The sequence below is a fragment of the Oncorhynchus keta genome, chromosome 10 (assembly GCF_023373465.1).
Source record: "Oncorhynchus keta strain PuntledgeMale-10-30-2019 chromosome 10, Oket_V2, whole genome shotgun sequence".
Classification (NCBI taxonomy): Eukaryota; Metazoa; Chordata; class Actinopteri; order Salmoniformes; family Salmonidae; genus Oncorhynchus; species Oncorhynchus keta.
Genome location: NC_068430.1, coordinates 27080518 through 27105876, shown reverse-complemented (window position 1 = coordinate 27105876; position 25359 = coordinate 27080518). Strand labels below are relative to the sequence as shown.

General features: G+C 38.7%; 1 protein-coding gene across 3 annotated transcripts in view; it reads right to left on the bottom strand.

Moving 5' to 3' along the window:
• Positions 1-15285: 15285 nt before the first annotated feature.
• LOC118388443 (protein FAM107B-like) overlaps positions 15286-25359 on the bottom strand; it is a 53422-nt gene continuing 43348 nt past the window's right edge. For all 3 annotated transcript variants that reach the window (XM_035777533.2, XM_052526759.1, XM_035777531.2), the window contains 2 exons: positions 17995-18157; positions 15286-17887 (listed from right to left, as the gene is read on the bottom strand). In XM_035777533.2, the coding sequence (XP_035633426.1) occupies positions 17774-17887; positions 17995-18157 (277 nt within the window). In that variant the 3' untranslated portion in view covers positions 15286-17773. The remainder of the gene's footprint in view (positions 17888-17994; positions 18158-25359) is intronic.

Below are 25359 nucleotides of genomic sequence, written 5' to 3'. Positions count from 1 at the left end.
CTCTATCAGTTTTGCACATCGAGAGACTGACATTTTTGTCCCATTCCTCCTTGCAAAACAGCTCGAGCTCAGTGAGGTTGGATGGAGAGCATTTTTGAACAGCAGTTTTCAGTTCTTTCCACAGATTCTCGATTGGATTCAGGTCTGGACGTTGACTTGGCCATTCTAACACCTGGATATGTTTATTTTTGAACCATTCAATTGTAGATTTTGCTTTATGTTTTGGATCATTGTCTTGTTGGAAGACAAATCTCCGTCCCAGTCTCAGGTCTTTTGCAGACTCCATCAGGTTTTCTTCCAGATTGGTCCTGTATTTGGCTCCATCCATCTTCCCATCAATTTTAACCATCTTCCCTGTCCCTGGTAAAGAAAAGCAGGCCCAAACCATGATGCTGCCACCACCATGTTTGACAGTGGGGATGGTGTGTTCAGGGTGATGAGCTGTGTTGCTTTTACGCCAAACATAACGTTTTGCATTGTTGCCAAAAAGTTCAATTTTGGTTTCATCTGTATCCATCTGACCAGAGCACCTTCTTCCACATGTTTAGTGTGTCTCCCAGGTGGCTTGTGGCAAACTTTAAACAACACTTTTTATGGATATCTTTAAGAAATGGCTTTCTTCTTGCCACTCTTCCATAAAGGCCAGATTTGTGCAATATACGACTGATTGTTGTCCTATGGACAGAGTGTCCCACCTCAGCTGTAGATCTCTGCAGTTCATCCAGAGTGATCATGGGCCTCTTGGCTGCATCTCTGAGCAGTCTTCTAATTGTATGAGCTGAAAGTTTAGAGGGACGGCCAGGTCTTGGTAGATTTGCAGTGGTCTGATACTCCTTCCATTTCAATATTATCGCTTGCACAGTGCTCCTTGGGATGTTTAAAGCTTGGGAAATCTTTTTGTATCCAAATCCGGCTTTAAACTTCTTCACAACAGTATCTCGGACCTGCCTGGTGTGTTCCTTGTTCTTCATGATGCTCTCTGCGCTTTTAACGGACCTCTGAGACTATCACAGTGCAGGTGCATTTATACGGAGACTTGATTACACACAGATGGATTGTATATATCATCATTAGTCATTTAGGTCAACATTGGATCATTCAGAGATCCTCACTGAACTTCTGGAGAGTTTGCTGCACTGAAAGTAAAGGGGCTGAATAATTTTGCACGCCCAATTTCTCAGTTTTTGATTTGTTAAAAAAGTTTAATAAATGTCGTTCCACTTCATGATTGTGTCCCACTTGTTGTTGATTCTTCACAAAAAATTACAGTTTTATATCTTTATGTTTGAAGCCTGAAATGTGGCAAAAGGTTGCAAAGTTCAAGGGGGCCGAATACTTTCGCAAGGCACTGTATATATATTTTTTTAACAGCAGGAATATTTAATTTTTTTCTCTCTTTGTATTCTTCTGCTCAATGTACAGCATTCATAGCAAATGCAGATACTGCCCCACTAGGCATGCCAACAAACTTGGTTGATGGTGTTTACTTCTCATGACCAACACAAAGTAATCTCATAACTTCTCTATAAAAAAATATTTTGAAAAATGTTGTTTTACACTGTCATCATTCCCGTGTGGTGTTCTGCATGTCTGTGCTAAATGAGTTCTTTCACCTTTTCACAATTCTACCTACCAGAGACGAACCCTGACATTGCCAGTAGTTTGCGGATATCAAGAATGATATTTATGGTGACCAAAGATTATCAGAGGGATTTTAAAACATCTTGGTGCCAGGGGGCAGTATTTTCACATCCGGATGAAATGCATGCCCAAATTCAACGGCCTGCTACTCATCCCCAGAAGATAAGATATGCATATTATTAGTAGATGTGGATAGAACACACTCTGGAGTTTCTACAACTGTTTGAATCATGTCTGTGAGTATAATATAACTTATGTAGAAGACGAAACCCCGAGGACAAACCATTCAGAATAATTTTTTGAGGTCACTCTCTTTTCAATTAATTTTAATTGGGAATCCATATTTCTAAGGGAACTTCTTGCAGTTCCTACCGCTTCCACTGGATGTTACCAGTCTTTAGAAATTGGTTGAGGTTTTTCCTTTGTGTAATGTTCAAAACGAGGGTACTGTTGGATAGAGGCGCGTGACCAGAAAGGTAACGTCAGTTTTCTTCCTGTATTGAACACAGATCATACCGTCTTCAATTTTATTGATTATTTACTTTAAAAAAGACCTACATTTCTAGTACAAAAGTAGTTTGAAATGTTTTGGCAAAGTTTACAGGTAACTTTTGAGATATTTTATAGTCACGTTGCGCAAGTTGGAACCTGTGTTTTTCTGGATCAAACGCGCCAAATATATGGACATTTTGGATATATATCGACAGAATTAATCGAAAAAAAGGACCATTTGTGATGTTTATGGGACATATTGGAGTGCCAACAAAAAGAAGCTTGTCAAAGGTAAAGCATGATTAATTTTTATTTCTGCATTTTGTGTCGCGCCTTCGGTTGAAATATGCTTTTTTTCCTTGTTTAGAGGTGCTATCCTCAGATAATAGCATTGTTTGCTTTCACCGAAAATCCCTTTTGAAATCTGACATGTTGGCTGGATTCACAACAAGTGTAGCTTTAATTTGGATCTTACGTGTGATTTCATGAAAGTTTGATTTTTATAGTAATTTATTTGAATTTGGCGCACTGGCTTTTGGCCAGGTGGCGTCACACATATCCCAGAGATGTTAAGGCTGAACGGAATCCATTTAGACGACAGCTGAGAAGTGATGCGATACCATCGTTTTGTCCCTTCACAACAAAACAGAAGATTCTCAATTAGAGGTAAAGTAATGTTAGCTGGACTAGGTAAATTAGCTATCTAACATTACAATCCTGTATTGAATTCTGAAAGCCATCAGCTAAATCATAAAACTACTGTATCTTTAGGATACACACTGTCAATCAATTTTGCCTATGCCATGATAGTCACTGCTAGACTGGTAGCTACCTTCAGCAGAAGGTTAGTTCTATCTTTGACTAACATTAGCTAACGTAAACTAGCTAACATAAACATATAAGAGTAAGTCAATTGGGTAGACATCTATTCCACCCTTGTTGATATAGCTAACTCATATTCAGTGTGTTGGTAAATTAGTCATGAAGAATGAGTATACATTTTCTATTTTTGGTTCTCTACCATCACTCATTCATATATTTCTATGTACATATTCTTCATTCCGTTACACTTGGGTGTATAAGGTAGTTGTGAAATTGTTAGATTACACGTTGGTTATTACTGCATTGTCGGAACTAGAAGCACCAGCATTTCGCTACACTCGCATTAACATCTGCTAATCATGTGTATGTGACAAATAAAATTGGATTTGATTTGATTAGTTGGTTCCCAGCTGGCTAGCAATCTTGCTGCCAATTTCGTTATGCTAACTAGCTAACAGCAAGCTAACAATATTGAAATGTCCATGTTAGGTGTGCTAAGCTAGCCAGTCTAATAGAGATCAATACAATTAGTGGGTTGGTTAAATGGTGTATTGTTGTGTGTTTTGTTGCAGGTGGTACATCATTTGATTCCACCAGCACGTGCTTTCAACCCCTCAAATCAAATAATATTTAACCTCTAGTGACACCCCATCCCGTGAATGGGACCGTCATCATCTGACACTAATTAGCATAACGCAACGGACAAATCTTCCTAGAAAAAATCACAAGTGAAATGTATTGGAACACAGCTTACTTAGTCTTTTGTTAATCACCCTGTCATCTCAGATTTTCAAAATATGCTTTACAGCCAAAGCTAGACAAGCATTTGTGTAAATTTATCGATAGCCTAGCATAGCATTATGCCTTGCTAGCAGCAGGCAACCTTGTCACAAATCAGAAAAGCAATCAAATTAAATTGTTTACCTTTGAACTTTGGATGTTTTCACTCATGAGACTCCCAGGTAAATAGCCAAAGTTAATTTTTTCCCAAAAGATTATTTTTGTAGGCGAAATAGCTCCGTTTGTTCTTCACGTTTGGCTGAGAAAGCACGACAAAGCTGAAAAATATTCCAAATTAGCTCCATAATATCGACAAACATGGCAAACGTTGTTTAGAATCAATCCTCAAGGTGTTTTTCAAATATCTATTCAATAATATATCCACCGGGACAATTGGTTTCTCAGTAGACGTGATTGGATAATTGGCTACCTCTGTACTTTAGACAAGATTTTCTCCGGGAGCATCATGTGACCACTTGCACAATGTAGCAGGGTATTCTTCAACATAAATGCTTAACTACGTCATAATGCTGTAGACACCTTGGGAAATACGTAGAAAGCATAAGCTGGTTCATAGCACATTTACAGCTCAATGGGGACTCATTTGAACGCAGCGCTTTCAAAATATGGGGCACTTCCAGATTGGATTTTTCTCAGGCTTTCGCCTGCAACATCAGTTCTGTTATACTCACAGACAATATCTTTAGTTTTGGAAACTTTAGTGTTTTCTATCCAAAGCTGTCAATTATATGCATATTCTAGCATCTTGTCCTGACAAAATATCCCGTTTAAAACGGGAACGTTTTTTTCCCCCAAAAATGAAAATACTGCCCCTAGAGTCGCAACAGGTTTTAATTGGTCACATACACATGGTTAGCAGATGTTAATGCGAGTGTAGCAAAATGCTTGTGCTTCCAGTTCCGACCATGTAGTCATATCTAACAAGCAATCTAACAATTTCACAACAAATACCTTATACACACAAGTGTAAAGGAATTATTATGAATATGTACATATAAATATATGGATGAGCAATGGCCGAACGGCATAGGCAGTAGATGGTATAGAGTACAGTATATACATAAGAGATGAGTAATGTAGGGTATGTAAACATATAAATTGGCATTGTTTATGTGACTAGTGATACATTTATTACATCCATTTCTGAATTATTAAAATGGCTAGAGATTTAGTCTGTATGTTGGTAGAAACCACTCAATGTTAGTGATGGCTGTTTAACAGTCTGATGGCCTTGAGGTAGAAGCTGTTTTTCAGTCTCTCTGTCCCAGCTTTGATGCACCTGTACTGACCTCGCCTTCTGGATGATAGCGGTGTGAACAGGCAGTGGCTCGGGTGGTTGTTGTCCTTGATGATCTTTTTGGCCTTCCTGTGACATCGGGTGGTGTAGGTCCCCTGGAGGGCAGGTAGTTTGCCCCCCGGAGTTGCGTTGTGCTGACCTCACTACCCTCTGGAGAGTCTTACGGTTGTGGGCGGAGAAGTTGCTGTACCTGGCGGTGATACAGCTCGACAGGATGCTCTCGATTGTGCATCTGTAAAGGTTTGAGTGTTTTTGGTGACAAGCCAAATTTCTTCAGCCTCCTGAGGTCGAAGAGGCGCTGTTGCGCCTTTTTCACTACGCTGTCTGTGTGGGTGGACCATTTCAGTTTGTCCGTGATGTGCACGCCAAGGAACTTAACTTTCCACCTTCTCCACTACTGTCTCTAACTTTTGTTTATTTTTTTTAATTGCACTGTTGGTTTGGGCTTGTAAGCATTTCACTGTAAGGACTACACCTGTTGTATTTGGCACGCGTGACAAATAAAGTTTGATTTGATACCATGTTTTGAGCTGCTAACATGTTGTGTTGCTAACATGTTGTGTTGCTAACATGTTGTGTTGCTAACATGTTGTGTTGCTAACATGTTGTGTTGCTAACATGTTGTGTTGCTAACATGTTGTGTTGCTAACATGTTGTGTTGCTAACATGTTGTGTTGCTAACATGTTGTGTTGCTAACATGTTGTGTTGCTAACATGTGTTGTCATGTGTTGCTGCTATGCTATGTTGTCTTAGGTCTCTCTTTATGTAGTGTTGTGTTGTCTCCTTTGTCGTGATGTGTGTTTTGTCCTATATTTGTATTTATTTGTATTTTTTAAATCCCAGCCCCCGTCCCCACAGGAGGCCTTTTGCCTTTTGGTAGGTCGTCATTGTAAATAAGAATTTGTTCTTAACTGACTTGCCTAGTTAAATTAAAAAAAAAATATATAAAAAGAGTTACAGGATAGGTACTGTTTAGTGTAGCTGAGGGAATTTTGTAACAACCTTAGCTTGGCGATGCTGTCTTTGTCCTCAATTCGTGGAAACAGGAGTCTCAAAATGGGGTCCGTTTAAATGTTTAAAATGCTCCGTTATGAAAAGAAACGTTTTTGCTCCATGAAGTAATCCAACAAAGTGTACGCTGCCATCTTATCTGTTTCAAGTCTGTTCTAATTGAGTGTCCATTCCAAAGTGCTGTATGTCATGATAACAGACATCTCTCTGACATTGTTGGACTACTGCATGGAACAAAAAAAGCATTTTGTTGACACAGCTTCTAAAATGGACTATTACGTCAAGCATTTCATTAACTGCAAAACCACTCATGCCATCTACATATTGTAATGTCCACAGTGCAAGGTGTTCTACATTGCACGGACAAAGAGAAGCCTCCAAGACCGCTTAGCAGAACACAAGTACGCCATAAGGGTAGGCAATGAAGACTACCCCATGGCCAGGCACTACATGACCTTACACCATGGCAACCCTGCCTCCCTATGGGTATTGATCATGTTCCGGCCTCAATTAGAAAAGGGGAATGTCTTAAACAGTTAAACTAAAGGGAACGTTTTGGGATTTACAAACTACAGGCCACTAAGTACCATGATTTAAATGAAGATATGGATTTCTCACCCTTCCTGTAGGGTCGTGATAAGTCCATTTGCTGTCATCTAGTGGACATTTTGCTCAATTGCCCTCAGCTATGTTTAGACTGTTTTTGTCCATGTTTTCTCTGTTCTAGTGTACTACGGAATATATTGCTTTCTTATTCTTGACACTTCTCCTAGTCATATTTAAGGTTAGAACTACCTTCTGCATTCTGATACTTCAACTCGTAGTTGAATTTTTTGATAACATACTTTTCACTTTTTAATGTGTATAGTATTGCTTACACGGTGTGTCCAATCAATTTTGCAACCACTCCCTCTTCAATTTAGGGATCACTGGAAAAGCTGTTCAAAAGAGGACATTGTATTTTTTCCTTGTACTCCCTGACGAAGGCCATGCAGCCGAAAAGCATCAGATTTTTAAAACTTTGATTCTATTGAACATGCCATACAAATAAAGGCATTTTAATTAATTATATGAAGAGTGCCTTGGTCCTCCTTTCTTTTTGATGACCAATTCACTCCTTTTACCAAAGAGCACCTTCTGTCTACCAAAATGTACTATTGTGTACCCTAGTAGCGCTTCCCTTCCTCCTCTATCGACAAAAAAATTATTTATTTTAATAACTGAGCATTTTCTAAATTCAATGCTGACTCCCTGCAGCTGGACACATTTTATAAGACTCCTGTCTCTACTAATTTTTGCCAAAATCTCGCATTATCCCTTTAAGGTGAGGTTTATTACCCCTATGTCCAGGTAAGGTTTATTAAGCCTACGTAACCTAATATGTACTGTAGGACTATCTAACCTAGCCCTTGGCATATTTCAGGCTATAGTACTCTCAAATTAAAATCTGGACCTCAAAGCCAGTTCCACTGCTTTTTTCTGCTTTAATTTAGGACTGATTTAGACCTGACAACAAGTGGGTGCAATTAATTATCAGGTAAAATAGAAAACCAGGAGGAAATTACTTCAGCTCTTCAGGGGTAAGATTTAAATATCAATGCTATAGTGCAGTGTTTCCCAACTCCAAACCACCGGGGCTACAACAAAAATGTGTGCTTTTGGTACTTTCGGACTGGAGTTGGGTAACACTACTATAGTGTCAAGTTGTCAACAGTAGCATTTCATGGAGCCACTAAAATAAAAGTTCCAATCTCTCATTTCTTGGTGAGTAGTCTAGCCTAGTTTAAAACATATACTTTATTTCGATTCAGCAAATTAATATTTATGTGGATGGAGTTGCCTAGGCCAACAGGTTAGGTCATTGGCTGTCAATAATGTCACATGGCATTTTTGGTTGTGTTCCAATCTGCAATCTGGTGCCTGACGGCACAGTCGATGACGTGTCACACAACCAATGGTTAATGCATGCAATGTCTGCGCAGGTTAACAACTTTTGAGTTTGAATCGAGATAAACCTATGTCCAGGGGCTTTGGACCCTTGCCGGGTCTGCGGGGTGAGTGGTATGCCTGTGGCCCGAAAATATTGTAGACGCTTTCCAGATCTCATAATGGCAGGATAGGTGTATAGCAATTTGATGTCAGACTGCACAGTTGATGACATGGCACGGAACCTTTGGTTGATACATATGGAACACCGTTTGGGTCTTTGCATGTCAAAAAATATACAAGTCAAATATCACTATTTGACGTGACAAATAACACTATTTTATGCATCAAATAAGCTTATTAATCAGGACCTGAATATGGCTGCACTTCACGTAATAATTTAACACGTCCATTAATTTTTTACGTAATATTACACATTGATAATACCATCACTCCTATTTCATGCAAACACATCCCAAAGCTCTGGACAGTGCTGGTTATAAATAAACTAGCTAGTTGATGGATGCAAACAATGTTCTTCCCCAAAAACATAGCAAAACGACAATCTCTTTCAGTAGCTATAGTTAGCTTGCTAACTACCTAGCTAGGCGTCATCATCTAAGACAGTCCTTATTTGATTAATAGTGATCTGACCCACCTATGCGAAGCTAGCCACAATAAGGAGTATCTATAATAGTGGAATTTGCAGTTTGCCTTCAAAAATAAGTCTAATTGAAATTGATGCAAATGAATACAAATAGTGGAATCATGTCATAATGGAGAATGGAATAAATCATGCTAAACAAGGTTGGAATGTTCTCATATAAATTCAACAAAATACAATAAGTTGTTAATATGAAAAACATCTGTTAATCACACTGGATGTATTAGATTTTAGAATTGCATTGGGGACATACTTTATTTCACTGTACAGCCTTACCTATGGATTGTGGATGGGGTATCAGTGACACCAAGAGGACATTAGTGTCGTAGCTGTTATTGCGGGACTCTGAAACCACTGTGAATTGAACCACATTTATTGTACCGGTCAACCTACTATGTGTACTGAACACTATTCTAGAGGAAAAACAATACGACCTGGATGTTTGGGAACCTGATAACTCTTGAGGAGGACTTTGGGAAAAAAAGCACTTGGGTACTGAGTAGACTGATATCTAAGGATTGGGGATCAATGAAATGGGGTAAGGCTGTCCAGTGCAATATAAATGTCAATACAAACAATAGGCTGATTGGGGAGGTGATTTCCCACAGTCAAAGTCCCAAAATAAGAGCTCCTATGACGCGAATATGTGCGTAAACTCTTCACAGTTGTGTTCTGTGGGTGGGGAAAAGGGTATACCTAGTTAGTTGTACCACTGCATGCATTCAACTGAAATGTGTCTTCCGCATTTAACCCAACCCTTCTGAATCGTTCCATACATACAATACAATGCATGCACATCTAATCTGTCAGGAATTCGACCTTACACTTCACTGTTCCATTACTAGACAGCAACATCTGAAAATACATCATTTGAGAGTTGAGAGCAATTATAGCGGCAAATACTTACAGCGTGTTTCTGCCCCCTTGTGGCAGTAGCATGGTAGATAGCGGCAGCCAACCGTGTTGTATGTTATTTTCCAACCGACAGACGACACACTCATTAGAAAATGAATGTACAACATCCTTTTGAGTGCTCTGGTCCATAGTACTGTTTTACATGTTTATCTCATGGGACTAACACCCTAACTCAATCAAATAAAACAATGGCGCCAGCAGTTTACATTCTAGAAAATCAAAGTACCTTTTGTGCTTCCTGTTTGTTTTTGTGGTGTTCCTATTTCTCAGACCTCCATCCTTACAACTCCTCTCCCATTCCCAGCCCAGCCCAACTCCAGACTTGGTCCCTTTCCCAGCTCTCTAGAGCATTTCTTCTCCCACAGTATAGCTGACCAGCCTCCATACTTTCCTGGCTGGCTTCTCCTAGGAACATCTCACCAGCAACAGGTAGGGACAGTGTCAGAACACAGTGTTATACTGTAGTTCTCCCTGATATCCTTGTCTGGACCTGCCAAGCCCCCCTGTCAACATGTTTTAGTATTTTTTGTATTTAGTATTTTATTGGGATCCTCAATAAGCTGATGGCTACTCTTCCTGTGATCCAAACAGGAAACAAAACAATTAAAATACATAATGTACATAATCTCATACACTGAGCTGGGGACAACAATGGACAGATGCAGGTAGGTTGGATTTACATGTGGTTTCTCTCTCCTGGTAGGAAAAGGAATTTCCAGTGAGAATGAATTATGTATCGTTTAGGACAGTAATTCTATCTTTTCAGAAATCTGTGACGTTCCTTTCTGGTTCATGGTTCTAAGCATGGTTTCATCTTTTGCCTGATGATGGCAGCAGAGTTTAGATTTACACATATTCTTCTCATTTACTGATTTCTCAAAAAGGGAATTTGCCTTCCGAGGTACTGATGTTTCATTCTATATTGCAGATATTGTGTTTTCCTCTTTACAAGCTTACATAGCTCTTTCCATTGCTCTCTTCATGTGAAATAATATTGCCTTGCACTTAATTAGTTATGTAGATTGGGGGAATGCTATTATCTTAGACACCACATACAAATCAAAATCAAATCAAATGTATTTATATAGCCCTTTGTACATCAGCTGATAGCTCAAAGTGCTGTACAGAAACCCAGCCTAAAACCCCAAACAGTAAGCAATGCAGGTGTAGAAGCACGGTGGCTAGGAAAAACTCCCTAGAAAGGCCAAAACATAGGAAGAAACCTAGAGAGTAACCAGGCTATGTGGGGTGGCCAGTCCTCTTCTGGCTGTGCCGGGTGGAGATTTTAACAGAACATGGCCAAGATGTTCAAATGTTCATAAATGACCAGCATGGTCCAATATTAATAAGGCAGAACAGTTGAAACTGGAGCAGCAGCACGGCCAGGTGGACTGGGGACAGCAAGGAGTCATCATGTCAGGTAGTCCTGAGGCATGGTCCTAGGGCTCAGGTCCTCCAAGAGAGAGAAAGAAAGAGAGAAAGAGAGAATTAGAGAGAGCACACTTAAATTCACACAGAACACCGAATAGGACAGGAGAAGTACTCCATATATAACAAACTGACTCTAGCCCCCTGACACATAAACTACTGCAGCATAAATACTGGAGGCTGAGACAAATGACAGCAATTGGTTAAAATATTCATTTATTGAGATCTTGACACAGACATATCAAGGTAGGCCTGCCTATTTATTTCTAAATCAGTAAGCTGGATGTTTAAGTACAGGTAATACAGTCTAGGGTGAATTTAATTGTACATTATAAATTCCCATAAGTAAACAATTTTACTTGGGAGTTGGCTCATTCCAAAATATTACTCTACAAAAAATGTTCAGCAAAATCTGCAAAAAGAACATTTTCTAATGCATCACATTTACATTACATTTGCATCATGCTTTACCACTTAACTTTCAAAGGGAAAAATAGTTTTCTTTGGACAATGCATGGCTTCGAAATAATTGTACTTATGCAATTTAAGATCTATGATGATACAATGATAACTTGCTAAATAAATTAAGTGAGCACCATTCTTACAAAGCACCAATATGGCATTTATATAATCCTTTCTAAGGTTAACTAATAAAACAAGTGTTAGAAGTTATTTTGTTGAAATAAAAAAAATACTTTGAAAACGCACAAATCATAAATCAAATGGTTTGACAAAGCAGATAGAATAACAATATTAAAATTACATCCATATTTCACAAAGACCTTGCAGTTATATACTTCCTGTATTTAAATGTTTAATGATTCCTCCCACCCCAAAGAGATAATGATGAATAAAGTGGAATATTTGGCCTTCCATTGTGTCATTCATTATAGATAAGACCCAAGCTTCTCCTCTCTCTCTCTCCGCTCCAGATTTCCTGGCCTTGGCCTGGCCTGATTATGCTACATTACACCCCAGGGCTACATCTCTGAGCCTTCCAGCATAGCCCCACTGCTAGGGCTCTGAAAAAAAGACGCAGAAAACAAAATTATGGACTGTGCACCTTCTTTTCAATCAAAAGTTTGAAAAACTTGTAACTTACCGATTTCACCACTGCCACAGTATCGCCATTCAACAGCATCTTTGAACTGTCCTCATGTGAATTGAAAAAGTAATGTAATCCTCACAAATTGTGCTACAAATAGCAGGCTTTAATGTATTACAGAATATGAAGTACTCCATATTACTACTGTCTGTTGAGTTAGCCACAGTTGTTCAAGTTCAGGACAAGGTATGATTCTCATACTAGAAATCTAATGTGATATTTGAGGCGGGTGCAAATGAAACAGATTGTAACAACGTCAGGGTCAATGTCCTGAGCTGTCTTTGTTCCTCTGTATGTCAGAGCATGGTAGTGGGAGCTGCACCACTGCCCTGGAGGTTCAACTTCCAGAGTAATGTTTGTCAGTCTAGCTTGACCTCATAGACTAGACACAACATAGTAAACGAAAATCCGGGACACTCAAATTAGTATGATATGTTATGTTAGGTATGGTTACATAAGACAGAAGGTTACTTAACGCAAAAACAAAAGGAGGGAGGGTAGTTGGTTGGTGTGGATGAGTGGGCTATAATGCAAACCCAAAGGTTGTGTGATCAAATCTCCTCACGGACAACTTTAGCATTTTAACTAATTAGCAACTACTTACTACTTGTTTTGTTACTTTGCAACTACTGAGCATGTTAGCTAACCCTTCCCTTAACGCTAGACATTTAACCTAACTTCTAACCCTCCTAACCCTAACCCATAGTCTAGCTAATGTTAGCCAACTAGCTAGCGTTAGCTACCTAGCTAACATTAGCCACAACAAATTCCAACTTTTGAACATATTGTAATCCGTAACATATCATAAGAATTGTGCTCTCGAGTGGCGCAGCTGTCTAAGGCACTGCACCTCAGTGCTAGAGGCGTCACTACAGACCCTGGTTCAATTCCAGGCTGTATTACAACCGGCTGTGATTGGGAGTCCCATAGGGCACCACACAATTGGCCCAGCATTGTTAGGGTTTGGCCGGGGTAGGCCGTCGTTGTAAATAAGAATTTGTTAACTGACTTGTCTAATTAAATAAAGGTTAAATAAAAATACATGTATTATCCTCAAATTAATACATACTATACCAAATGTAACACATTATGCTCATTTGTGTGTCCTTGATTTTACCTGAGTCCAGGTTGCAATGTTTATGGCCAATATAGTTACAGAGATAAACATCTATTTTTCAGGAGAGACCCAGTTAGCTGAAACAGATTTGATTAGTTCTAGCTTAAACTAAGCCATTCTAAAAGGAGGAACACCATAGCATGCTGGTCTCAAGTGCGGTATTTTGACATTTGAGTAATACTATGATATAGAGTTCCCATATGTACTGTCTATACTTCAATGTGTGTCTGCCAGCCTGAACTCAAGAAGTCGGCCTCCACTAGCTCCTCAGCCTCATTGTCCTCCATACTGTAGCGTGCAGGGAAACACCCTGCAGCACACTTTTCTCTCACTGGTCTCAGGATGTCAGAAGCTGTGTATTTCCTCAGCAGAGCTAACAAAAAGAAAAACACAGTACTTAATAAAAACTCAGAAAAAAAATAAACGTCCTCTCACTGTCAACTGCATTTATCTTCAGCAAACTTAACGTGTGTAAATATTTGTATGAACATAACAAGACTCAACAACTGAGACATAAACTGAACAAGTTCCACAGACATGTGACTAACAGAAAGGGAATAATGTGTCCCTGAACAAAGAGGGGTAAATATTAAAAGTAACAGTCAGTATCTGGTGTGGCCACCAGCTGCATTAAACACCACAGTGCATGTGGTGCTGTTGCAAACTCACTGATGATGCGAACGTTGTTTGCTAAAACTTTCTAGAACTTTGTGTGTTTGTCTCTGTAACTTAGCTCACCAAATAATATTATTAATCTCCTGTTCAACATCTATTATTATTGATTTATTTTGACTTAGATAATAATAAGCCCGTTTATCAACATGAATTCAATCTTAATGTATTTTTATATTTTCTACTACATTACATTTTAAACATGATTGTGTTGCCTTGTGTTACCTACTGTATATTTTAATGACAATTCAGGTTTTCCAGAAAGTAATTTGACTATTTACTTTGCATATATAATTAAGACAGAAAAGGTAATTGATAATATAGATATTTTTTTAATTAGTAATAATTTACTTTAAACAAAACACATTTTTCTATAATAGCACCACTGACAGTATCTTCAGACTATTCTATTACATCCAGCAGGATCAGTAACACCAGTGACAAATCTGCAGAAAATATATAATATCTAAGGCGGCCACAGTTGTTCAAACCACAGTACTTAAATTGTAAATAAATGACTTAATCATGTGATTTGATAAATTAGTTGAATAAAATGTCCTGTTCCCTTTAGTATAAACTGTGTAACACCAGTGACACATCTTTATGCTTCTCATGGAATTACCAAATGAATAATCAAGTTGCTAACATATGAAGAGAGAGTGCAGACTCACCATGTGCTTTTCATAACAGCCCCACCTCCAATGAACCTTTGACCCAGGAATTAGTTGGAAAGAATGTTTTTTTTTTTTAAATGGCTGTTTTTATAATGGGTGTACCACCAGTGGCATGAAATTGAGGGACAACTATTCCCTGTAAATTATTTACAATATTTAGTTGATCTTTTAGTTTTTCAGGTAATCTACTAAATAACTGTAATACTTTCCTTTGTATTATGACATATAACAATATATTTTAACTCAATAATATGTCACTAAACCACGACTCATGACCCGAGGGACAAGCCATTTTCATGATACTGACCGTGTTCTACGACAGGGTTTACCAAACTCTGTCCTGGGGCCCCACCTGGGTGTACGTTTTGGTTTTTGCTCTATCACTACAGAGCCGATTCAAATAACCTGATTATTTTAATCAGCTGTGTAGTGCTGGGGCAAAAACCAAAACAAACGTACACCCAGGGGGGGCCCAGGACCGAGCTTGGGAAACCCTGTTCTACGATGTATACAATAATGTTTTGCAATGTAACTGTCTTACATATGTTTTATTAACAATAATACACTAACATTTAAACAAAAATATGTATTTTGTGTTATTATCTGACCTTTTTAAGTGATTTTCCAGGTGGTGAAGGCGGGCGACAGGAAAGCCACTATTTTTGTGGAATGATCCAGACATTATCAGACCAAATGAAAAGTCACAGTGCAACTATCAATGCAGTGTTTGTCCTTTATTTATTTTCTTAGAAAGGAATACAATTTTCTCCAGCTCTTTGTACCTCTCTTCTCAAACATGTACCATAGTAATTTGAAGTACAAACCTTTGTTATTCATAACAATCATTCTGTCATTGTGAAAGCTATTGAAATATTCATACATTAATATCTTCATGCTTCTATGCAATGAAGAGACTGAAAAAGAAATTAGATAATGTATTCATGTTTATAACATGTACAGTTTTGTAATATTAAACATCTTAAGTGGCTTCAGGAGTCAGTAAAGGCAGATATTTCATACAAGTAGAACAATATTTGGTGCAAAAAACACCAAAATACAAATGGCCATCTATATGCAATCAGGATAAAAACATTAAAGACATTTCAAAAATGACAAATGCATAATTGATTGGTAAAATAAATGTTCAGATACATAATTTCAATGTTCTAAAGTGCCTTATGGAAATAAGATTCAAATGATTGCATTTGATTTTGTATCGCTACATAATACTATTTAAAAAGCGCTGTGATACAATTACAAATGTGAGAATATCTACCTGGTCTCAGACCTTAAGCACAAAACATAAATATCCCTTTTCAAAACATGTATATGTTACAAAAAAAATGGTGAAATGGGGTTAGAGAAAAATCTTTAATATAACATATGCCATTTAGCAGATGCTTTTATACAATCTCACACGCACATACATTGTACATATGGGTGGTCTCAGGAATTAAACTACCCTGGCGTTACAAGCGCCATGCTCTACCAACTGAGCTACAAAGGACCGCCATATCTGTCAGTCTCTTGTGTCTTCAACATGCATTCACACAACCACTCACACTCACCTACATACTGTACAAATACTCTTATCTGATTCCTCAGATCATGTGGTTTGATAGTATACCGTTGGTATAAGCGATACACGCACCACCATTTCATAAAGATAGCGTTGGTTTGAACTTTTTGATTAGGATGACATGCAGCTAGAGGTAGGAAGGCACTGTTAGAGATAGGTGCTTTCTCAGTGAGAGATTTCACATTGAGACATGTGACCTTGAATTGAAGATAAATGCCATTAGTAGGAGGAACATTTGATTGTTTACTGTTATTAACAATCTGTACTGATTGTGTGTGCAGGTACAGTGTGCTTCTTATATGGTAACATAGAGAATTACTATTGGATATACACAGCCTAAGATGAAAAGTGACCACTGCTTTGTTACACACTTGAGAAAAACAACCAACTTTGGCTTTGTCTCTTAACACCTTACGTGTCCTTGTTTCTAGAGTCATTGCAGTACGGAACACTACATCCACTAGTGAATAGCTTCTCCCCTCTTCTTCAGCCTGGTCTTATAGACTAGAAGTAACATAGTAAACGTATATTTGACACTTGTATGATATGTTATGTTTGGTATGGTATGGTTACTTAAGGTCAAAACAAAAGTAGGGTGGTTGGTCGGGATGCATGAGTAGGCCTATAACACGAATGTCTAGCAACCCAAAGGTTGTGTATTCAAATCTCATCACGGGCAACATTTAGCATTTTAGCTAATTAACAACTTTGCAGGTATTTACTACTTTTTAGCTACTTTGCAACTACTTAGCATGTTAGCTAACCCTTCCCATAACCCAAACCCTTTAACCTAACTCCTAAGCTTATCCTTAACCCCTAACCGGGGCGGCAGCGTAGCCTAGTGGTTAGAGCGTTGGACTAGTAACCGGAAGGTTGTGAGTTCAAACCCCCGAGCTGACAAGGTACAAATCTGTCGTTCTGCCCCTGAACAGGCAGCCACTGTTCCCAGGCCGTCATTGAAAATAAGAATATGTTCTTAACTGACTTGCCTGGTTAAATAAAGGTAAAAAAAAAAAAAAAAAAAAACCCTAACCGTTAACGCTAGCCACCTAGCTAACAAATTGGAATTCGTATCATATCATATGTTCAGCAAATTCTTAACATATTGTACAAATAACAATCCGTAACATATTGTATGAATTGTCATTCGTAATATATCATACGAAATGACGGACATCCACAAACTAATTCATACCATACGAAATGTAACATATCACTATTTAATATATATATATATAACTATTTGGCGTGTCCCAGAATTACGTTTACTATGTTACGTCTACCCCCGAGTCCAGGTTGTCCTTTTTGACCCTAACACTCACTCTCATGTCAGTTACGGTGGATATCACAGATACAGTTTGACCTATCCCTGTAACAGTAGCCATTGCAGAGTCAACCTTCCTTCTCTGTCTCTCCCGCTGTGTCTCTGCTCTGAGTGGGTTAGTGAAGGCATTGTGTCATGGCTTGCCGACCAGTCCTTGTAGGTAGAAGTTCCTTGCTGTTGTCTTGAGTGGTGCAGTCAGAGCAACACAACACAGCTGTTCTGTGTCCACTCACGCGCATAATACACACAAGTGTACAAACTCCAGCAGATTCCAACTCAATGGTATACTTGGACCGGTTTGTCCCTACACCTCTTTCTCTCCATTATTGTGAAAGGACGTTCGTCTCAAGTTCTCCTTGACCTTGACAAACTCTGGGGCTCTCACAGTCTCCTCTTTTTTTCCCTGCTCCTTCTCCAGCTGCATCAGAAACAAAAGGGAGTTAATTCAATCAATTACGATTAGATTAAATTGTAAAAAGCTCTATAGCAATATAATTGTATTGACCGATTGATGATCTCTCCTACCTCTTCTAGCTTCTCCTTCCTCTTGAGGAGCTCTTGTTCCAGAGGGGAGATCTTCTTTCTGGCCTCATCTTCCTCCTTCCTCTGCTTGAGGATCTGTTCCCTCTTCCTGGCCTCCAAGACACGCTGCAGCTCCGGCTTAGACTCCATCCCAACACCGCCACTCCTGAGAGATCGAGAGAGAAGGTATTTACTAAGGTCATCTGCATTTTAATTTCACTTCAGTGTTTTCCTCTTGTCTCCAGCAGAGGGAACTCTAATCATGCTAAATGCTATGTTCTGATTTTGCTCTCTCAAACAATATCCTTTCCTCACCCAAAGCAGTGGTGTGTGGGTAAAATCACTGGGGGAAAAAAGCCATATTATAACCTGTGTAGTGATAATTGCGTTGGTTGCTGTATCGTGTTAGATAATATTGCTTGACAACCTGATATACAGTTGAAGTCGGAAGTTTACATATACCTTAGCCAAATACATGTAAACTCAGTTTTTCCACAATTCCTGACATTTAATCCTAGTAAAAATCTCCTGTTTTAGGTAAGTTAGGATCACCACTTTATTTTAAGAATGTGAAAAGTCAGAACAATAGAGAGAATTTTTTATTTTAGCTTTTATTTCTTTCATCACATTCCCAGTGGGTCAGAAGTTTACATACACTCAATTATTATTTGGTAGCAATGCCTTTAAATTGTTTGACTGGGCCAAACATTTTGGGTAGCCATCCACAAGCTTCCCGCAATAATTTGGGTGAATTTTGGCCCATTCCTCCTGACAGAGCTGGCGGAACTGAGTCAAGTTTGTAGGCCTCCTTGCTCGCACACGCTTTTTCAGTTCTACCCACAAATTTTCTATGGGATTGAGGTCAGGGCTTTGTGATGGCCACTCCAATACCTTGACTTGTTGTCCTTAAGCCATTTTGCCACAACTTTGGAAGTATGTTTGGGGTCATTGTCCATTTGGAAGACCCATTTGCGACCAAGCTTTAACTTCCTGACCGATGTCTTGAGATGTTGCTTCAATATATCCACATAATTTTCCCTCCTCATGAAGCCATCTATTTTGTGAAGTGCAAATGTCCTCTGGTCTGATGAAACAAAAATAGAATTGGGGGAGGCTTGCAAGCCGAAGAACACCATCCCACCTGCAGCAAAGCACCCCCACAACATGATGCTGCCACCCCCGTGCTTCACAGTTGGGATGGTGTTCTTCGGCTTGCAAGCCTCCCCCAATTCTATTTTTGTTTCATCAGACCAGAGGACATTTCTCCAAAAAGTACAATCTTTGTCCCCATGTGCAGTTGCAAACCTTAGTCTGGCTTTTTTATGGCGGTTTTGGAACAGTGCCTACTTTATTGCTGAGCGGCCTTTCAGGTTATGTCGATATAGGACTTGTTTTACTGTGGATATAGATACTTTTCTACCTGTTTCCCCCAGCATCTTCACAAGGTCCTTTGCTGTTGTTCTGGGATTTATTTGCACTTTTCGCACCAAAGTACGTTCATCTCTAGGAGACAGAACGCATCTCCTTCCTGAGCGGTATGACAGCTGCGTGGTCCCATGGTGTTTATACTTGCGTACTATTGTTTGTACAGATGAACGTGGTACCTTCAGGCATTTGGAAATTGCTCCCAAGGATGAACCAGACTTGTGAAGGTCTACAGGTCTTGGCTGATTTCTTTCATTTTTCTCATCATGTCAAGCAAATAGGCCTTGAAATACATCCACAGGTACACCTCCAATTGAATCAAATTATGTCAATTAGCCTATCAGAAGCTTCTAAAGCCATGACATCATTTTATGGAGTTTTCTAAGCTCTTTAAAGGTACAGTCAACTTAGTGTATGTAAACTTATGACCCACTGGAATTGTGATACAGTGAATTGTAAGTTAAATAATCTGTCTGTAAACAATTGTTGGAAAAATTACTTGTGTCATGCACAAAGTAGATGCCCTAACCGACTTACCAAACCTGTAGTTTGTTAACCTCTTATGGTATAGGGGACGCTTGCGTCCCACTTGACCAAAAGCCAGGGAAAATGCAGAGCGGCAAATTCAAATGAAATTATATAAAAATCAAACTTTCATTAAATCACACATATACAGTAAGATACTAAATTAAACCTACACTCGTTGTGAATCCAGCCAACATGTCAGATTTTAAAAAGGCTTTTCGCTGCAAGTATAAGAAGCTATTATCTGATGATAGCACAACAGTAAACAAAGAGGGTAGCATATTTCAACCCTGCAGGCGCTACACAAAATGCAGAAATAAAATATAAAACATGCCTTACCTTTGACGAGCTTCTTTTGTTGGCACTCCAATATGTCCCATAAACGTCACAATTTGTCCTTTTGTTCGATAAATTCCGTCCATATATATCCAAAATGTCAATTTATTTGGCGCGTTTGATCCGGAAAAAAACAGCTTCCAAATGTTTATTTATTTTTCCTTTATTTAACTATGCAAGTCAGTTAATCTTAAAGATCGGGTGAATTTTTTCAACTTTTTGTGAAAAATCGCGCAAAATTTCAAGTCCTGCTACTCATGCCAGGAATATAGTATATGCATATGATTAGTATGTGTGGATAGAAAACACTCTGAAGTTTCTAAAACTGGTTAACCTGTTGATCCTACCCCCTACTTTTTTGAACATTCTGTTAAAAATCGCGCAACATTTCAGCGCCCTGCTACTCATGCCAGGAATATAGTATATGCATATGATTAGTATGTGTGGATAGGAAACACTCAGACATTTCTAAAACTGGTGAAATCACGGCTGTGACTATAACAGAACGTGCGTTTCATCGAAAAGCTCAGGAAAATCTGATCACTGAAAACTAGAAAATATATCAATGCGCCACTTGAATGTATTGTTGAACAGAAACCACATTACCTGGAGCCGAGGTTGCAATACCTACAGCTTCCACACGATGTCAACAGTCTTGTCATTTGCCTAGTATTTGTTTCTTGGTCAAACGGACAAGAGACAGCCCATTTCTTCTGGTCTCCGACCGGATATTTTGGATAAGGTTTATCCGGACATTATTTCAAGACGTACAGCTATAGAATATACATCGCCTCGTGATCAATTTGATCGATTATTAACGTTTACTAATACCTAAAGTTGCATTACAAAAGTATTTTGAAGTGTTTTGTGAAAGTTTATCGTCGACTTTTTTAATTTTAAAAAATGACGTTGCGTTATAAAACGCTGTTTTTTTCCTTGATCACACAGTCTTCGTAGATCGATATCTAGGCTATATATGGACCGATTTAATCGAAAAAAAGACCCAATAGTGATGTTTATGGGACATCTAGGAGTGCCAACAAAGAAGATGGTCAAAGGTAATTAATGTTTTATATTTTATTTCTGCATTTTGTGTAGCGCCGACTATGCTAATTATTTTGTTTACGTCCCCTGCGGGTCTTTAGGGGTGTTGTATGCTATCAGATAATAGCTTCTCATGCTTTCGCCGAAAAGCATTTTAAAAATCTGACTTGTTGGCTGGATTCACAACGAGTGTAGCTTTAATTCAGTACCCCAAATGTGTGTTTTAATGAACGTTTGAGTTTTAACGAGTGCTATTAGCATTTAGCGTAGCGCATATGCATTTCCAGATGTCTGGATGGGAAGCCTGCGTGTCGGGTGGAGGTAAGAGGTTAAATCATGTCTGTGACTATAACAGAACGTGTGTAGCAGGCAAAACCCCAAGGAAAACTGTTCACCCAAAAAAAAATATATACATCCCTCCGCCAGTTGTCTGTATTGTCTATGGCAAGGGAAAATAGATAGCGCCCAGTTACCATGCCTACAGCTTCCACACGATGTCGCCAGTCTTGGCAATTGGGTTGAAGTTAATCCTTGGTGAAATGAAGAATAGGCACTTCCTGTCATCGGGTACACCGGAGGAAGTTATGAAAGAGAAAATATCGACCAAGATTTCAAGACCTGCTGCTATTGAGTACAGATCGCCCCGTGATCAATTTGATCAATTATTAACGTTTACTAACACCTAAAGTTGGATTACAAAAGTAGTTTGAAGTGTTTTGTCAAAGTTTATAGGCAACTTTTTTAATTTAAAAAAATGACCTTGCATTTTGGAAAGCTGTTTTTTCCTGGATCAGACGGGCTTCATAAATGGACATTTTGGGTATACATGGACGGATTTAATAAAAAAAAGACCCAATTGTGATGTTTATGGGACATATAGAAGTGCCAACAAAGAAGCTCGTCAAAGGTAATGAATGTTTTATATTTTATTTCTGCGTTTTGTGTAGCGCCGGCTACGCAAATTCTTTTGTTTTACGTCCCCTTCAGGTATTTCGGGGGGTTGCATGCTATCAGATAATAGCTTCTCATGCTTTCGCCGAAAAGCATTTAAAAAATCTGACATGTTGGCTCTATTCACAACGAGTGTAGCTTTAATTGAGTACCCGCGCTCATGTGTGTTTTAATGAAATTTTGAGTTTTAGCGTTGCGCATTTGCATTTCCGCTAGCGTCTCACCTTGCTCTAAGAGGTTATTAAGAACAAATTCTTATTTTCAATGACAGCCTAGGAACAGTGGGTTAACTGCCTGCTCAGGGGCAGAATGACATATTTGTACCTTGACAGCTTGGGGATTTGAACTTGCAACCTTCCGGTTACTAGTCCAACGCTCTAACCACTAGGCTACCCTGCCTAGTTGCGCAACGTCACTACAAAATATTTCAAAAGTTGTCTGTAAACTTTGCCAAAACATTTCAAACTACTTTTGTAATATAACTTTAGGTATTTTTAAACGTTAATAATCGATCAAATTGAAGACGGGTCTATCTGTGTTCAATACAGGAAGACAACAAACCAAGCTACTTTTCAAGTCTTGCGCAACTCTCAACAGTATTACGCAGTTCCTAGATGGCCGTACTTCTTCATTGCACAAAGGAAAAACCTCAACCAAATTCCAAAGACTGGTGACATCCAGTGGAAGCGGTAGGAACTGAAAACAAGTTCCTAAGAAATATAATTTCCCAATGAGAACTCACTGAACAGACAGAGACCTCAATAACAAAAAATCTGAATGGTTAGTCTTCAGGGTTTTGCCTGCTACATAAGTTCTGTTATACTCACAGACATGATTCAAAGAGTTTTAGAAACTTCAGAGGGTTTCCTATCCACATATACTAATAATATGCATATCTTACATTCTTGGTATGAGTAGCAGGAGGTTGAAATTGGGCACGCTATTCATCCAAAAGTGAAAATGCTGCCCCCTATACCTTAAGAAGTTAACAATAATTTTGTGGAGTGGTTGAAAAACTAGTTTTAATGACTCCAACATATGTGTATGTTAACTTCCGACTTCAACTGTATAGGCCTATGGCTGAGACAATAAGAAGACACAGTGAGCAGAATAAATTCAACATCTGTCCGGTGAAGTCCACAAACAGTTACGTGACATACAGCATGGTAGAGCAAGTTAATGTTTCCGACATTTTCAAACCACTAAATAACTATTGATTTAGAACCACAGAGAGTTACCGCAAGTTGCAAAGAAAACAGGAGCTGCCGCCACTCTTCCAGCACCATGACAACGTTTCAACATCATATAAACACCTATGCTTAGTCTAATAAAGTTACAACTAAAAGATACCAATAAAGATTTACTCCAATCAACGTAAGCTAAATAAGGTGTGGCTGTCCATGTTACCATGTTACTGATTTCTGTCTCTGTGTGTGTGTGTGTGTGTGTGTGTGTGTGTGTGTGTGTGTGTGTGTGTGTGTGTGTGTGTGTGTGTGTGTGTGTGTGTGTGTGTGTGTGTGTGTGTGTGTGTGTGTGTGTGTGTGTGTGTGTGTGTGTGTGTGTGTGTGTGTGTGTGTGTGTTTTCATGCAAAGAAAAAACATGTTGACTCTAATTGCAGAGAAACGCCAACACCATCCTCCTCTTTTATGTTCCCTAAACGGCAGTGGTGGAAAAAGTATCCAATTGTTATACTTGAGTAAAAGTAAAGATCTTAATCTTATCTTAATAGAAAATAACTCAAGTAAAAGTGTCCCAGTAAAATACTACTTGAGTAAAAGTCTAAAAGTATCTGGTTTTAAATATACTTAAGTATCAAAAGTAAATGTAATTGCTAAAATAAGTGTCAACGTCAAAGTAAAAGTATAAATCATTACAAATTCCTTATTAAGCAAACCAGATAGCCAGGGGAACACCCCAACACTCAGACATAATTTACAAACTAAGCATTTGTGTTGAGTGAGTACGCCAGATCAGAGGCAATATGAATGACCAGGGATGTTCTCTTGATAAGTGCGTGAATTTGACCATTTTCCTGTCCTGCCAAGCATTGAAAATGTAACGAGTACTTTTGGGTGTCTGGGAAAATTAATAGAGTTCAAGTACATTATTTTATTTCGAAATGTAGTGAAGTAAAAGTAAAAATGGTCAAAAATATAAATATTAAATTAAAGTACAAATATCCCCAAAAACTACTTAAGTGGTACTTTAAAGGATTTTAACTTAAGTACTTTACACCATTGCTAAATGGTCTATAACTCGGTCACACAGTACATACTTTTAGTTTTTGTTTTCCTATGCTTGTTCGCTAGCCTAACTGCCTTTCATGGGCAACGATGCGCCAGCCCAGCTAGATAACATTAGCCTAGTACATCTAACCACATGTTGCACTTCCATCCTCTCTGGCCAGGGGCACAATGTATGAATTAATGGTTTGATCAGAATCTGCGTTATAAATCACATGTAGATGCTACTATGGAGAAGTAGGTAAAAACACAAGTCCAAATCCCTATATATATATTCCTGTCTAATTTAAGAAATGGCCGATTTTAGCTAGCTAGCTAGCCACCTGAGGACAGCAACACGAGACGCAACGAGACACAGCAATTCAAGTTTTTTTTCTGTCAATGACATTTGGCTTCAGATGTAATGTGATTGGTGTGCCAAACTGGCTTCCCTTTTTTTTGGTGTGCCAGGACTATTCACAGCTGAGCTCACTCAGTTTAGCTCAACTCTGATTGGCTATATTTGATATATTTTGTTTTCAAGGGAGGCCAAATGCTTGCTGACAACAGTGTCATACCCTTTTTGACCTGACGGCGTCAGCTAGATGGACTACACATACTGAGACAGAGGGGGCACAGTTTTGTTAGTTCGGATGCTTTCTCCGGTGAGATACTGTATATTCAGCCTCTTGCGATATGAAGGACATTTATAAAACTCAGAGAGATCATGTAAATGTTTTCTTCTGGTGAAAGAGGCGGACCAAAATGCAGCGTGGTGGTTATTCATGTTTTTAATAAAGACGACTATACATGAACAGACTATACAAAACAAGAAAAGTGAAAACCTAAAACAGTCCTATCTGG